The sequence below is a fragment of the Filicampus tigris genome, chromosome 10 (assembly GCF_054856515.1).
Source record: "Filicampus tigris isolate MCC_2025a chromosome 10, RoL_Ftig_1.0, whole genome shotgun sequence".
Lineage (NCBI taxonomy): Eukaryota > Metazoa > Chordata > Actinopteri > Syngnathiformes > Syngnathidae > Filicampus > Filicampus tigris.
This window is the reverse complement of record NC_141226.1, coordinates 13,987,209-14,004,949: the sequence shown is the minus strand read 5'-3', so window position 1 is coordinate 14,004,949 and position 17,741 is coordinate 13,987,209. Positions and strand designations below refer to the sequence as shown.

The 17,741-nt window shown below is 40.7% G+C and overlaps 1 protein-coding gene across 3 annotated transcripts in view; it reads left to right on the top strand.

The window, feature by feature from the left end:
- The window catches only part of LOC147140928 (rho GTPase-activating protein 12-like), a 38,398-nt gene that overhangs the window by 8,509 nt on the left and 12,148 nt on the right, over nucleotides 1–17,741 (top strand). For 2 of the 3 annotated variants that reach the window (XM_086042978.1, XM_086042977.1), the window contains exons 3-5: nucleotides 14,509–14,772; nucleotides 16,561–16,767; nucleotides 16,907–16,987. In XM_086042978.1, coding sequence (XP_085899104.1) covers nucleotides 14,509–14,772; nucleotides 16,561–16,767; nucleotides 16,907–16,987 — 552 coding nt within the window. The remainder of the gene's footprint in view (nucleotides 1–14,508; nucleotides 14,773–16,560; nucleotides 16,768–16,906; nucleotides 16,988–17,741) is intronic. The other variant, XM_086042979.1, reaches the window with a different exon arrangement.

Below are 17,741 nucleotides of genomic sequence, written 5' to 3'. Positions count from 1 at the left end.
CCTGAACTTTTTGTTAGAATTATATAACAAATGTGTCTATTGTCAAAAATGTATAGTAATAATAATACAGGGAGTCCTCATTTTACGAACGAGTTCCGTTCCTACACTGGCGATGTAACACAAATTTCTGTGTATGACGGATTTCACCGTTAAAGTCAAAATTTACGTCAAAATACTTTGTATAAAAAATGAAAATATTAAAATAAAGGGCACAAGATGATGTACGTAGCATTACTGCTGAGAAGTGAATGGAGGAGGAGGAGTGGAGGGCGAAAAAGGCAAAGATACTGCCGGAGCGCAAAAAGACACGATCGAGACACTCTGCGCATGCTCATGTTCAAATGCCGGAGCAACTCTGTCCGCTCAATTATGTAAATGGAATATTCAGATTCAGATATTCAGAATATTGACTGCATGTAAACGTAGTCACTTTGGTGCTGGGGACAAAATGGAGGAGGGGGCACGGGCGTCGTAAAATCGAAACGTAGGTCGTGTACGTCGTCGTAATATGAGGACTACGTGTAACAAAAATCAACATTATGCAATTCTGAAAAATTGTTCAATAAACACATGCTTAAAGACGTTTTAGCCAAGTTAAGAGTTTTAATTTCTTTTAGAATTTGATGCCAATATTTTCCTTTTTACTGAAAATTAATATCGGCTCGATATATCGATTATTGGCGTCCTCGACTACCAATAATCGGTATCGGCATCGGTCTTGAAAAAGCATATCGGTCTAATCTCGCTTCTTGAGGCCTCACTGGATCTCAACCTGACACACACACAAACACACAAGGCTTGTGGCAGCGCGGCAGCTGGTGCACTCCTTTTGCTGTCTCTGCTTATTTTCTTCATAAAAATTCATCAGGTTCTCTCCGGGCTCCGGTCCAGTGGGTCCCAAGTCGATTTTTTACTGATGAATTTTACCACTCCAAAACACTGCGAAATATATCTTGACATGCACACAATAAGTGCCTGATATTAAAATGCTATATTAAAACACACTAATGCAAAGTCATACTCTGGATTAAAACCTGGGAGATTAGAATACATTGGCTCAGACTAGTTGAAAACAAGTTGTTAGCTAATCACTTAGGTCAAATAAGACGTTGTAGTTACTGACGTGTGGATTAACCGTTTGTTGTCACTTTCATGGGCGGTCATACTTTTTTGTTGTCACTATAATAGAATTGTCTGGACAAGACAGTGTATGTTATGATGCTGGCTGCTGTTTCTTATGGAAATCAGCTGTACTTAAATGCCATGGAAATTTGAGCTGTTTGATTAAGATTCATGATATGCTTCTTGCTGATTGCAATTAATTTGTTAAGACATGAAAAGACTTGACTGGATGACATACAAGGTCACATTTTGATGTCGCAAAAATAAGATTGTTTAGTCAAGATAGCACATGATATGATGCTTGCTACTATGCCTCTCTGAACTCGGAAAGACGTAAAAACAAAGCAATACGATGGTGGACATGTACACTCATACGTTGATATTTTTACAGATGTACGATTATTTAGTGAAGACAGTGCATGATATGCTGCTTGTTGCCATGAATTGCTGAATACGGAAGAAAAAAACATTTATCTTATTGCAGCCAGCGCAGGGATCCCGTTCAAAGAAGTCTCAGAATAATCGACATTCTGTGCAGTGATTACGAGGGGATCATCCACTGTGTCTTTGATTAGACAAACAAGTGTGCGCGTAGGAGCCACAGTTCTTCACTTTATAGAGCTTTTCTTCTTAATCCCTACAAGCACTTCAATTGGATGTGCGTGCGTGTATGTTTGCATGCTTTAATATCTCTGCACTGCTCTCTCTTTCTCTCTCCCTTTCTCTCTCTCTCTCTCTCTCTCTCTCTCTCTCTCTCTCTCTCTCTCTCTCTAGCTCTATGTGTGTGTGTTTTTATGTAATAGTAGAGTTTGAGAGTGTGTGTGGAGCATTTTCGCCCATGTCAGACACACAAAGAGTGGTCACGGTGACAACATCACGAAGGTAGTGGACAACATCATGTACCCAGACGACAACTGCACGGTAGGTCGGTCGAACGGACGCGTCAGCTTCACATTTCCGAGCTAGTCAGCACTTTTATTACGCATGTGACGTCAACGGCGCTTGTAGCAGCGTGGGAAGCGATCCACGCTACGGAGCTTTGAATGAAATGAGCTAATGGTGTAACGATCAAATGACAACTAAGCGATTATCAAATTAATGGACATGTAATCTATTATCAACATTAATCGACAGCTATTTTAATAGGGATCAGTCGTTTAGAGACATTGTTGAACTTGAAATTGTCCAAAACCTCAAATTTCTTCAGCCTCACAACAGTAAATATTATCTGATTTCTGTAGTCCTCCATGAAATCAAACTGATTATCTCTGTGTTTCATCAAAATACGATATCTGCAAACGCCTGCTTTTACTTTGGAAAGCCAAGATCAATATTTTTGCCAATTTTTCTTTGTCTTTTTTTTTTTCTTTTTTATAACATGAACCAAAACAGTATCTGAATAAGAAATAATTTGTATTTGTGCATTTTCTTCACTGTCAATTTGAAATGTCTTGTTGAATAAATGGATGGAAACTAAAAACTTGCCATAAATAGAATAAAGGATAGCATCGCTAACGTTTTAACAGTTTAAGCAACATAGACTTGAACACAAATGGTACATAAACACATGTAGACAGACAATAAAACAGTACTCACAGGCAGATTTTCTTTATCCTTTGTGAGGAATGATATTGCTGCAGCTTACCTAATTGGGGCCACCAGGTCCACCTATATTCATAAGTGTGTATTATATTGCTGGCCAAAGAACGCACCCTAGAAGGAGCAGAACAATACCAATTGAATGTTTCTTTATGTTCTATTTAGTTAGGTAATCACTGCAAGTTTTTATTAAGTACAAAAATTATTTGATTTTATTTATCTTTTTGAAAAATACATTTGAATATCTTTGTTGTTATTTTAGGGACGTTAGAACAGATTGATGTCTTTTCCAGTCATTTCAGTGGGGGAAACTGACTGCCGTCAAATAAAATCTCAGCTGTTTTTCACCCAAAATCCAATTTCCCATTTGAATCCCCTTCTCTTCTAGAAAAAGCAAATGACAACCACAATTCAAAAAGGAATTTGAGTTTTTTTGTCCGCAGACCTTTGAAATAGTCTCTGCCACTTCCCGCCAGTGAATCTTGATTTATGAGCAAGAGCAGAAGTTATGAGCATGGTCAGCCATCATCTTTCTGCATTCCCTCCAACAGCCCTTTAAATTCTCTAACTACCCTAAGAATGCAAGGGACTGACTCTGTGGCCTGGGATACTCAAAGGGATGCCAGCTAAAGCGCTAGCCACGCTCCATTACATAAGAGCTGGCCAGGTGGCTCTATAATAACATTTGTTTGGACAGCTGGCTTCTGAGCCGAGCTCCGCCTCTAGGACACAGCAGGACTTTCGGAACGTAGACTAAATACATGGACATCAATGTAGCAATGGAAAAGACGTCCCCCGTCCCCCACGTGTTTGTTTCTTGTTATTTTGACTGGTTTCTGCTTTGTAATTAGCGTGAGCAAACAGTGACAGTTTAGTGTCAGTTCATTGAAATCATGTTTTTGTGGAAGAGCACAACTACTATTTCCTGTCATCATCTAGCATCATTAGATACTGCAGTAATCCCAAATGTTGACATATTGGGCAGCTGTGGCTACACACCGCTTTGAAGCGCCTGACTGCACTAATAACATAGAACTCTAATGTGACTTCAAACGTTGCTTGTACAGTGAATGATTTTTTTAAAGGATGCTCAAATGATTTATGTAGCCTTTCTTGCCACTAAATTGGTTCACTTTTGCCCCGCCCATATGTACTCCCGCACATAAAACAGTGTGCAGTGTCATTTGTCACCTTCTTCAAGAAAGACGAGTTTTTCTTTGAACTTTGCACCCCGCCAAAAGCATTCACGCCGCTTAATCATTAACTCTGACAGTATAGTAATGCTCATACACCTTTTCAAAAAAATTCTCACTACTTATTAATGATCAATATCTACCTGCACTGGGGAGTTCTTAATTGTCTTTGTTGGCAGGTTCTCACTGATGTAAAATTCTTAGCTGTCATGCCACTGTAAATAGAACCAATCCACTGTTTATATTCAAAGGTAAAAAATAGTAAAACATCATATCATAATTTTGGATTGGGATTTGGATTATGCAAAAAAAAATCCATGTTTTAATTTTATTAATACTTCTTGTGATTTTGATTTTTATATGTAAAGATATATATATATATATATATATATATATATATATATATATATATATATATATATATATATATATATATATATATATATATATTACAGTCATTGTCTAATTAATTTCATTGTTCTCAGTTTAAATTTAATAGTCTCAATTTGGTAAATGTTTAATTATTACTTACGTTTTCCATAATTTAGGCAATATTCACTTATTGATTTTAACTTTATGATAATGAAATTAAATTATTTTTTCTGTGTATTTTTAATTGTAATTCCATTAAATTTAGATACAATATCAAACAATAATGGATAATGAAATACTTTATATTACAAAATACAATATAATAAATATAATCTATATCATATTTAAACATAATATATAAAATGTATATTGAATTTTTAAATGGATTTATTTTTCAACAAATATTATTAATTTGTTAATTTCTTTTAACTTGCATTTTCCATAATTTGTATATGTTTATCCCATTCTGTATATTCACAGTTTTGTTGTGGTACATTAAAAAAGAGTAAAATAACGTAAAATGTATTTTCTCCGTAATTCTTAGGTAAATTTCTCAATCATAGTTACATCAATTTCTCAATTTTGATATTCATTTCTCAATCGTACTTCCATTTTTAAATATTTCCAAAACATGGAAACTTGACAGGAAACTCTTCTGGAATGCTGTTTATTGAGCACATTCTGTAAAATATCAATCTTAGCGTAGCATAGCACAGCACTAATTATACCTTCTTTTCCTGTGTGGTTACAAGCCTATTTGTATTGTTTCATTCCAGATTAGATGGGTAAATTCTTCTTCCTTGATGACTAACTGTATACTTTTAACCACCACGTTGGTCCTCATTTTTAGCACCATGTTTCACCGCGGTTGTGAACATGGGACTGGTTGGTCTTTGGTCTCGTTGGACTGGTTTGATCCCGGCAGGTTTTGCGGTTGCCGAAGCCTTCAAGACCAGAAAGACCAGTTCATGTTCGATGAATGAAATGATGAGATTCCCATTAGGAAAAAGCTTTTTTTCCCACGCCACGTGTTGGGATATTCAAGGAATTTATAAGGATTTTAAATAATGTGCAGACAATGGTTATTTGTGTATTTATACAATGTATTTCTTTTTTTGAGTTTACCTGTATTTCATGACTTATTACGCTTATGGTACAATATCAAAGAAATAACGTTACAAATACGTATGACAACATGAATGAGGTCTTGTATGACAAAAAATTGCCGAGTTGTGAGAATGTGGTCACCTAAAACGAGTCAAACCGGTTGTTACGTCTTTCAAGGTTTACGCAGGAAAAGACGTTTCCGATACATCCGCAAAGGTTGAGGCAGGAAGTGTTTGGTTTGAGAGTTTTCCCCTTTATTTGCACATTTATAAGCATAAATTCCTGTTTATATTTGCGCATTCCTGGATTCAGTCAGGCATAGCAGCAAGCAGAATATCATGCTTAATCTTGACTCAACAGTTTATTTTCATGACAAAGTATCAAAGTATGACTATGTAAATTTCGACTTATCCGATGACTTTTACGTCTTCCCGATTTCAGTGAGAAACAGCATGCCATGTACTGTTATGACTAAAATCACATTTCGGTGAGGTCAATGGCTACGTTTACATGGAAAAAATGTCTTTAATACGATCAGAGTTCGGATTAAAATTATAATCGGGTGCACTGTTTTCATCGACACTACAACTATTGATCCATTTAGGACTTGCTTGTTCATGAATCATACTTCAGTTCGGAACAAATTGTTTTGACATGCGCACATTGACCAAATATACCGGAATTAGTAGTTCTAGAAGAAGCCGTAGCGATTCCGTGTCAACAAAACATTGCTCCGTCCATTTCTACTTTAAATGTTAGCGTTATTTCGCATAATTTTCACGTTTGCGCTATTACGTCAAGTTAACACTTCATAGTGGAGCCGCCATGTCTTTCACTCGCTCTGCTTCTGCTAGCCTCCGGGAATAACGTGTACAGGTATACTGATGTCACAGACATGCGCAGAAAGACGGTTTACTCGGAAATTTCGGAATAAGTATTTTCATGCGCGCCGATCGGATTATCAATCGACATAAACCACCCCTCTCGTTCGGAATTAAAATCTTGATCGGAATGGACTTGATTGGATCATAATATTCCGAACGGGGTATGTACATGAAGTATTTTTATTCCGATCAGGCTTTTTAATCCAAATAAATGTGTGCATGTAAACGTAGCTGGTGACAGCAGCAAGATGCACTGTCCCCATGATGACCAGTTCAGTGATAAGTAGCATACCATGCACCTCTTGACCATGCAATGACTGTATTGGTTTGCCGTGAAATCGTTTAACATACCTAGTAGGGGCCCTTCAACATCACACTTAACAAAATCTCCATCCAAAATGAATGTACACACAACATAACATGCACTGTCTTGACTCAATTGTTAACAAATGTAGTCTGCAATAGTAAATTTTGATGGCTGGACAGGCTAACCTATTTTGACTCCAAATCAATTGAGGTCGATGTCCCCGATACAGCTTTCTCACTTGCGTATGAAATATCATTTCGTTTTGATTTGGAAGCATTTTCCTAAATCGCCCACAGCCGCTGAGCAGCGCGGTTGACCTTGCGCACATTTGTGCACACTGTCAAGTGTAATTACACCACGAGCCGTCCTAATCACCTCGTCATTGTCGTCGGCAATGATGACTATGAACGCCTCCCTGCGCTAATCTGCAGTAAGCTGCCACATATTTTCTCACTCCAAAGCTCCTCGTTAACTTTGTGCCTGAATTCAACTTTTCATTCTGCTAAGATGGTTTCGTATGCAAAGCAGGTGTTGTGTGTGTTTATTTTTTTTCTAATTACCTTTGCTCCGTGCCAGGCAGCGAAAGTGCATGCATGAATATTCATACTGAATGCAGGACATTTTGTTGTTTGTTTTGTTAAGTGTGTTAATCAGGAGCTTTTATTCAGTCCTTGTTACTTCCAAGAGTGTTCAGTTAGTCAACTAAAAAACAGTCGAGCGAGGCCTCACTGAAATTGTGAGTGAGTAAAAGAAAGACAATAAACTGGTTGACGTGTGGTCGTACTTTTGATGTCATTCATTGAGACAAGACTCTTTCAGTCAAGACGGTGCATGATATACAGTGTGTCACATTAAACTCAGGATGGAAGAAAAAGACATTGATTGGACTGGTAGACCTGTGGATGGACGTACTTTGATGTTGTTGTCATGGGAATAACATTCACTAGACAAGATAGTGCTTGATATGCTGCTCTCTGCTACACCTCATTAAATTTGCCAAGACGAAAAGAAAACATGACCATCTGATGCGTGTATAATCGTTCTCTGGTGTCATTGCCATGGAATTAGCAATTGTTAATAAAAATGCTGCTTTTTGTTATGTACCCTTGAGCAAGTCATTTTGCAACCATCGAGTAAAAGCATAACAGAGATCAAAATTTGAATGAAAGTCTTGGTTGACTCGCTTGTCGTTTATGATTGGTTGCACACTAAAAGGCCAGCCAATGGGCATCATGTGGACAAGCATGACTATTACAATTTGCATGTCCAGGTTGTTAATTTATATAACTTGCTATAGCAAATCCTTTGTCTAGGAGAAACCAGAGTGGCATGTGCAAGCCGCTAAGTCAATCACGTTGCATTATGTGCCCGCACCTGTCCAAATGCTAACCCCTTACACCCTACCATAATCACACACACAATGACATTGTTAAACATTAGCACACTACTAAGCCTGTCCGTGCATACACTCAGCTCAGACATGACTCGTACATATTTTGAATGGATTTCATCACCCCTTTCCCAGCTTTCCACTTTTCACACTGCGCCCTCAAGAGTGAAAAGGTACTGAAACAGAACAAAGTGTTGAAGGAGAGCCACAAATTTGCTAGCTTGAGAGGTTGTATCAGAGGTGGAATGACGACTGTGTGAGGTGATGCCACAATGCAGAGTTTGAAATATAACACTCAAATGGGTGTTCACTTGACTATAGCCTCAGTCCTACCTTTGATACTACCTAAGAAACCGGAAAACTGGTGGGTTGACTTTAACCGCAGTTCCGTGTTGGTTACCTTTCACATAGTACAGCGACCCTGGAAAAAGTTGGCTTTGATGTGCAGCGTGAAAGGAGCTATACAGACACTGTCCCACCACTAATACCACCTCAGAAGCCAGAAAAGTTGCAGACAGACTTCCGGCTTCTATTTTGCATCAATACCTTTCACACGTGACATCAAGTTGGGAAAAACAGCTTTTAAGAGCAATGTGAAAGGGGTTACGCAAATGCGTTCCTGCCTCCATTCCCTCTTAATACTACCTCAGAAGCTGCCAGATTTGCAGGTTTACGTCAACTACCCGTCCGCGCACGCCAGCATTTCGGAAACCCAGTACCATTGCACACAGGAGAGCAAGCCAGGAAAATGCTGCCTTTCACAGGCGCTGTGAAAGGGGCCACACATGCGCTGATGTGGAAACCTTCGTAGTGACTTCAACACTCTATTCTGTGTGGTGATCTTTCACACGGGGAAGCTACTTGAGAAAAAGTTGGCTTTGATGGGCAGTATGAAAGGGGTTACAGCACTAATGCTACCAAATTTGGGTAGTATTTGCAGCAGAACTGCGGATGTGTGTGATCAGGATTCCACGATGGCAGGCCCAGGAATGGGTGAAGTTTAACATCCGACACTCACGGCCGGAAAATGAATGGGTCACATTTAACTCCTCAAGGCAACTTTATACTCCCGCGGACGATGTCCGTGAGCACGTTACTGCGGCAATGCCGCGCGCAGTTTGCCTTTATACTCCGCGCAACCCACACGCGTTGTTTTGAAAATGTGTGTTGCAGTTTCACTCCAAGTCGGGGGGCGTCCGCTATGGCTGATACTGATGAGGACACTGTAGGGTGGAATTTCCACTGCCTTTTATGGCCAATTGCGGTCAGCGTTTTTTACTGCAGAGAAACGATCAAAAAGACAGCAACAACAATGACTGATGACCAGACGATGCATTTAAGTCCTTTACGTTGCTAAAACGATCTGGGAGGTGGCAGCGAAGGTGCGTTGTAGGCTTCTTTAGGCACACACATACGTGACATAACACCCACGCCGCTGCCAAACTAGTTTGCTTAGCAACAGCAACAAGCTGCGTGGTGGATCCTCTCCTCCGTGGCGACAAATAAATTGTCCTCAAAGAACCAAGCCGGGGAAAAGTTTACGTCCTCGCAACATGTGACATAACGGACCAATCACGAGAGAGAATGCGCACGGCGTCGTATTCACAGCAACAATTTGTGACATGTGCGCGGCATGCGTTGCAGACCTGTCGCCAACATGTCGCGCAGCACTCTGCGTCGGCACCGTTCGCCATTTGACAATACCGGAGAATCCATCAAATTCGTCAGTTGACTTGGAATCCCCATTCTGTTTGGGTACCTGACTCAACCCTGATAGTGTGTGCTTTTCAAGTGTTGCCTGGCGTGTTTATACGAGTGTAAGCATGCGGCCACCAAGTCAAAAGTATGCGTGTGCATGTTGTGTTTGCTCGACACTCTGCTATGGTATGCAGCCCAGCAGGTTTTTGTGTGTCATAAACAAACCAGAGAGGAAATGGGGCAAAAAATGCAGAATCACAACCCAACCTCAGCTTGACTTGACAGACTTTGTTGCCACCCTGCCTCTGAGAGGACCCTTCAGTCAACTTCAAGGAGATTCAAGCTACAGTGTAGTATGTAGTAATAATTCAGTTAAGGAATTTGGGGAAAATCCAGCCCCTTAAGCAGTTTCCCCATGGAGTGCTGAATTTGGTCGACATGTCTATCTTGAGTAGATCACCAATAAGTTCTGCCATTTTGGTTTGGGACGGGGGGGTCTGCACAGTTAGCAGAGGTCAGCGGGTACAGGAAGTAAATAAAACAGAATTAACTGAGTTAATTTTTTTTAGTGCGCTATGAAACTTAAATTAATCTCCATAGTTAATGCTTCAATGCTTCAATACTTTGACAGCCCTAATATATGTGTATATATATATATATGTCAAATTTGTGCATTAATTGCGATCAATTAATTACAGTCAGAGTTAAAGCATTAATTTTTTAAATAAAATTTGCATAATAAAATTTCTCATCTCTAACTTTACTGTTTCTGTATGATGATGAGATCCATTTTGATGCATGTGGCTTGTGCTTGAGTTGTTGGGGGTGTAAAAAAAACAATGATCAATGTCACACCCTGAAGTGGACACTGATTGGCTGTCATTGTGTTTAGCATAACCTGATAGGCCCCTATTGTAGGTGGGAGGGCAAGCTCGGGAGCAGAGAGAAGACAAGACGCATGTGAGAGCTGTTGGTCCGATGAATGGTAAATTAAAGAAAAAAAAACGCCCTGACGGCACTATTGATAAAGGCAGAGTGATATGCCTTCTTTGTAAGAAGGACTTTGCTTACCAAAGAAGCAGTTCAAGCCTACCACATAAATGCAAAGAAACCAGCCGTGACTAAAGCCACACCTAATGATAGCAACAAATACGCTAATGTAGCGATCCACTGCAAAGCTCTTCGCCAAACTAAACTTGAGAACAGCCCGTGCATGAGCAAGTTTGCGGCCGACAGGCTGACGAATGTTCTTGCCAAGTGAATAGCGATGAACTGCAGGTCGATCAACATGGTTGAAGACAAGGGATTCATTGAGGTGTTAAACAGCGTCCAATGTCCCGTCATACAAACCACTGTGTAGGACTGCAGTGATGACTAAAATCAGCAAGTTGTATGACGGTGAAAAGAAAAGCAAGCTTGATGTTTTGGTGGGGGATTCGGACAAATTTGCTATAACCGCAGATCACTGGACCTCAATTCGCAACCACGGTTATTTGGGGGTGACTGGACACTTTATTGATGGTGAGTGGAACTTCAACTCATTTTATCGTCGTGAAAACAGAAACCAGGACTTGGCTGTTAAATGCGAAAATAAGTTCCTCAGGGTGATAAATAACTGGGTAATTGAAAAAAAACGATATATACCATAAATACAGATACATACATACTGACAATGGGGGGGGCTTTGGGGCTTTTCTCCCATGAGCAAACACTAAAAATCCTCAATAACACGTAAACGTGAAAAAACACATGAAATCTATATTGTTTAGAAGTAGCCATCTTTGGGTCATTTTGGCCATTTTCAGAGTTCCTTTAAAGACAAATTCGCCCTGGAGATTTTGTACAGTTGCTTCCAGCTGTTATCCTGGTCTCCTCGACAGATGGGCACTAAATTGTCCTCCAGTGACTTTCCCATAAGGTGCCGCTTTGTCATAGCGAGTCCTGAGGTCAGGTGAACATGTTGAGCATCCCGCCACGCCTCGTCCACACTTCCTGACCTCTCCATATTGATCAACTGCTTGCGACAGATGTTTGCCAGTAACAGCTGCTGCCTAACATACAAACGCGATTAACGCCATCATGGAGGTCACAGTGTCGCCATGGACATTTAATGAGGCCGTAAATTACATAACACTTTCTTTCTCACTTTGACTCCTTTTACAGCACGCTGAACTGGTGCCAGTAATCCTTGGGAATAAGAGCCAAATTCAGTGACGGTTCTTTGATCATTAATTTTTCACTGCAGAGGCACCCACTTATTGGTGCTAGAGCCCAAATTAGTACTGATTCTTGGATTTTTTTTTTTCCACCGGAAAAGTATCCTATTTGTACCCCCTTTGCATTGAGATGGAGCCAAAATTAATATCTGTTCTGAGATTGCGATTTTTTTTCTCCCTACCACCCAAGACCCAATTTATACCCCTTTCACACTGACACACAGATAAAATTATTATTATTAGAATTATTAAGTTGTTAGATTTTTGCCCCAAAAAAGTTTCACACTGATCTGGTGCTAGGACTGGTTCAGATCAAGAGCCCAAACTGGCAGCACTTCTTTCAAAGTGAGTGCTATTATTTTGTAAAAGGTCAAAAAATCTCTATGGGCTCTTGCAGCAGAGCAGCGTGAAAAGGGCAAAGAAGATGTGAATTCAATGGAAACCCTCATGCGTGTGCTTTGGGGGAGTTTCCTTGCAACCTCAAGAGCAGGATGCGGTCTAGCGGTGGCGGTCAAAACGGGATTCTGTCGTCCCCGTTGTCTCCAACGGTAGATTGATGGGGCGGACTTCCCCTTTGATGCGCGCCCCTGCATGAAATCACATGCTCGCTCGTAGCAGTGGAGTCAAGTGAAGCTCGATGGCGGTCATACGAATGAGGAGTAGTCGGCGTGCAATCTCCATGCACGAAGAGGTAAACCATTTGAAATCATTGCGCATTACAAAAAGGCCGCGGGACGCCGTCGCTGTTGATGACTCGTGCCCTCGGTAGCGCCGGCGTGAAACGATGCTGACAAGTCGCCTGCCCACTGTGCTGCCGGTGGGACAAATGACAAGCTGGAGGCTTGCGCTCTCTTGTCATTGACTGTTTAAGACTCGGCAACCTTTTCAAATGGACTTGTTAGTCGTGGAGCCGAACACCTCCGCAACCACACCAGAAAAAATACAGAGACCGACATATTTATTTTTCACTTGCTTGTGCAAACAGAAAGTTATGCAATTTTATCTGTTTTCTACGCTGATACTTGATGATTTAGGTTTTGCCAATTGTACTAAAACTCCACATTGGGGCACTTTGGAGGTTCTGTTGCATAAGAATATATTTTCAACTTCGTAGCCGATGCGCAACCCGTCTTGCAGTTTCGCTTCCTCATTTCTACCTGACGTGGCTTCTTGCTGACTTCCTTCCTCTGTTCTTTTCTCGTCACCTCACGCAACGCACACGCCGTTGCCTCCTTTCTGTCGCCATGACCTCGAAACTCTTTCCATGTCCACATATACTGTCATACATTATGGGGGGTCGGAGGGAGGTTTCTCAGGCTGCTCAAGTTAGCCATTAATGTAACTTGACTAATGGCGAGCTTGTGGGCATTTATTCTGATGATATTTCACAAAAAGAATCAGTCGGCTTTATTTTGTTACACTCTGCACACGTATTTGATGATTAGCTCTGAACCGCAGCTTCTTTTTGAACAATTTTAATGGGAGAGAATTGTTAGAATATGTTTTGTTTTCTACTGGGAAAAAAATATACTTTCTTTGCGTTTAACTTCATCGAAGGTGTTTAGCTCTGCGCCTCAGCTTTTTTTTTTTCTTAAAAAAGAAGTAATAATATATATATATATATATTTTTTTTTTTTTCATGTTTTATTGTAATTTTTGTTTTTCCTTAAAAGACTGCAACTTTCACCTTCTTTAACCCATTAAAGCGCCTTTCTCAACAGCTCCCCAAAACCTTTGGAATTACCCTTGAAAACCCGAAGTTCTCCCAGAAATTCAACACTTACAAAATGATTAATATCTCTGCCCCTGTAGCAGACAGAAACATACCGGTAATTCCAAAAGAATTAAAGATCTTAGACATGTGGCTTTCACACAGGCAGAATTTATTATTATTTACTGTTTCAATCGAAGATGTAAAGATAACGTGTCAGTGCAAGCACTATTTTAATTTTTAAAAAATCGAGTGGTAATTACCATCCTCTATTCTGTTACAAAGACGTCAATATCATCATTGTCTACAAACCATATCATATCACGTTCGACTGGTTCCAGTGGTCGTGCACGCCGTCTATATAGCACTGCGTTAGCCTACATATGGCTCGAAAAATTTCCACGACATCCACGCGGTCTCGCGTCACTGTCACGTCTATATTCTGATGCATTAAGTTGGCTAAGAGACGGAGAATTGGATTAAAAAAGGACGGTGACGTATCCGCTCCCCCGGTTTGAAAGGTAGAAAGACGCAACAGCGCTCCCGGCTCTAGTGGTAGAAACGCGGTTATGCGCTCCCGGCCTTAATGGGTTAAAGCAGTGGAGAAAGACAAACGTTCTTTAGTTTTTTTAATTTCCTCTGAAATTAATATAAAACATGATGGCTTGGAGCCTTCATTTTAACATTTTAAAACATTTGATTTTGTTTTTAAAAACATCTTTTCTCCTTTTACCCATGTTTTGGCACAATTTTTATTCAACTTGCTGTATGCAATACATTTTAATGGAATCATTTAAGTACAGTTTTTTCTAGTTATTTTATCAGAGAACAGATTTTTATTTTCCTCTGTTTAAGTGCACAGTTCATGTTTTCGGCGGTACATTAAAACGTCTTCTCTTGCGTCTTCAGACTGTGTCATCGTTGGGCCGCGGCCGGCCGGACTCGCCCGTGTATAGCAACCTGCAGGAGCTGAAGATCACGCAGTCGGCGGCCCCTCCTCTCCCGGCCGGCGCCCCCCACCAGGTGCTGGGCGACTGGGAGTCGTACAAGGACCCACACGGCCGCCTCTTCTACTACAACCGCAGCAGCCACGAGAGGACCTGGAAGCCGCCCCGAGCTCGGGACGCCAGCGGCTCGCGCGGAGACAACACCAGCACAGGAGAAAGCAACGAGGTGAGGGAAAACATCCCTTTCACGCAGAGATTGGCAAAAATGCGGCATTTGTTTGCGACCTCTGAAAAGGTTAGCAACACAGGGAAAAAAATCACAAATGCATTTATTTTTACAGCAAAAGTGAGTGTCAAATGTTAAACTTCACACTGCTGTCCCTCTATTTCGAAATACCTTTACACACAGGCAGCATCCCGCCTCTCTTACAACTTGGATACTACCTCCGAAGCAGGAGAATTGTCTTTTCCAATTGGTCCCCTCTGCCATATACACAGCACAGAGGGCTCCTACTTCCCCTACCAACATCTGTGCTGTTTTTACAGACAAGCTACATGGGGACGAAAGCTTTTAGGGGCAGCGTGAAAGCGACTTAATAGGAGGGAGTATGCTGTGTTACACAGTGGCACCTCATTCAGTATTAATATATGAGGAACACTTTAGTGCTGTTAGTCCAAAGCTGGACTGAAAGTGTCAAAAGTATGCTGGTAATAAACAGAAAAGCACAAACAGCAGCTTGTAATGTACAAAATGAAATCAATGAAAAGCAAAGAAAATGCTTTGTTGTCCATTTTGCCCGCAAACTGACCACTGACTGTGCCACAGTGCCCCCCAAAGGCCAAAAACGGCATTGCACACAATTGTTTCTTGTCTGAAATGTTGCTTTCTGTCTCTGCTTGATGCCCCGTACGTCAGTCTTTTTCTTTTTCCATTTAAAGGGAGTCTCAGACATGTCATGAATATTGTATAGCATCCACAAAATAGTATTTTGTGTGCCATTATACCTATTTGGTGGCCATGAATTAGGATATTGTGGCCACAATTTAGTATTTTGTTTCGTATTTCGTGGCCACAAATGAGTATCTTATTAACGCTATGTAGCATTTTTTTCATACAATAGCATTTCCTGGGCATGTTATACCTGTTTTGTGGCCACAGAATATATTGTTACCATCATTTTACCATACCATGATATTTTCTTACCACAAATTAGTAGACTTTCCACGGATTTTATTGGCTGGATTGAATCAGTAGATATTTCGCATTTTAAGACAAATTAGTGATTTGTGTCATAATGTGCCAATCGTTCAATGATGTCATTGATCGGATCCAGAAAATAAGACATTGCAGCAAACACAATCTCATTTACTCCAGCAATGTTCTGTGCTGCCATCATTAGTAATCCAAGATTTCTTAAATTGTTTTTTTCTAATATTTTTAATAATTTTGTCCCCACTCGTCCCATTTTCATGTATTGAATGCTTATCAGCGTTTTTGGTCAAATTTGTAGAGTTTAATTAATTAATTTTCTTTTTTTTTTTTTCATCCTGAATGCATTTCAATGGGCACCAGTTCAATGCGAATTTGGGCTTTTCATTGGCCGGGCCAGTCTCAATCCCCTGCGAATAGCATGGGTGGTTCTGTACAGTAAATAACCAAGTTGTTTTAATATATTGGTCCTGATCGGATCGATGATCAGTTATTGTTTTCTTTAAACTCACTGATTGGTGAAAGCCTACAAATAAGCATTTTGTGTGTATATTTATCTGTTTTATGGCCTCAAATTAAGTGGGGTTATTTTTGGTGCAAAGCACTATTTCGTGCACAACTTATACCTTTTCTGTCAGCACAAATGAGCATTTTTTTTGCACACATTGCATCCATATCCCTTCTCTCAAATTTCTCCCATGTCATGTCTGTGGCTCTGCATGTATTATTTCTGGTGTCTTCCTCCTCTATTGGTGAAAGGTGATTACTCCACCCCTCTTTTTTCTTCTCTTTCTCTACGCTCAGAGCACTCCCCTGTCACTCTCGCCATCTTTCTTCCCCTTCCTGTCGCTGTCAGTGGGCCACCTGGGGCCCCTGTGCTCGGAGGATGCGTGCTTCAGCGCTTACTCCAGTTTGTCCGACAGCCAGTATGGCTCGCCGCCTCACGGGTGGTCGGAAGGGATGGACGAGCATGGCCACATGCTGTATGTCAGCGACTATACTAATGAGAAGGTACGCCGACTCCTTCCACTTTCTTAGGCGCTTGGCTTGGCTTGGCTAGTGGTGGAAATTTAGCCTTTCTGATGTGACAACCCACAGAAAATGTTCGTTTTTGTCTCTAATTGTACTTTATCTGTGTGTACACCAACAGTGGTTAAAACACGTGGACGAGCAGGGTCGGCCATATTACTACAGCGCAGACGGCTCCAGGTCCGAATGGGAGCTTCCAAAGGTAAAGATTTGCCAGAAAACACACTACTACAGGAAGAATTTTGAAAATGTAGCCCCTGAAGCCAGTTTTACTTCATAACATGGTATTTGGTAGGCATGTCTATCACCAATTAGTCCACAAAAAAGTGCCAAAAAGCCATGCTGTAAAAAGGTGCCACTTTTGCGGCGAGCTCATGAATTTGGGGGAAATTCAGACTCCCAAGCCAGTTTCCCTTAGCAACTTGAAATTTGGTAGGTATGTCTATCATGAATAGAACCACAAAAAAAAGCCTCAACAAGCCATGTTGCATAAGACACCGGATTGAAACATATTCTACTGTATGGCGGCACCGTCGTGACGTGAGAAAGCGTTTTCCAATAGGAGAGGGGCTGGCAAGTGATTCACTGCTATTTTGGCAGACTGATTTACAAGTGACGGCATGAGGACAATGGAGGAATCCTTGATAAATAAAGTGCATTTACTTTGTTAAGATAATCAAGAAAAATCACCAAAACGGTTGCCGAACGTCTGGTGAACGTTTTTTGAACATTTGCGACATTGAACGAACCCTGACCAACTCTGACATTTACTCAACATTCGCTGCCTTCAAAAACACTGGCAAATGTTGGCCGCTAGGTGGGAAAGGGCCATAACCTTATCTATCATGAGTAGACCCACAAAAAAGTCTTCATAAGCTATGCTATAAACCCTCTTTTTTTAATTAATTTTATCAAAGCAACTCAAAAGAAAAGACTGCTTACTGAAAACATGTTCA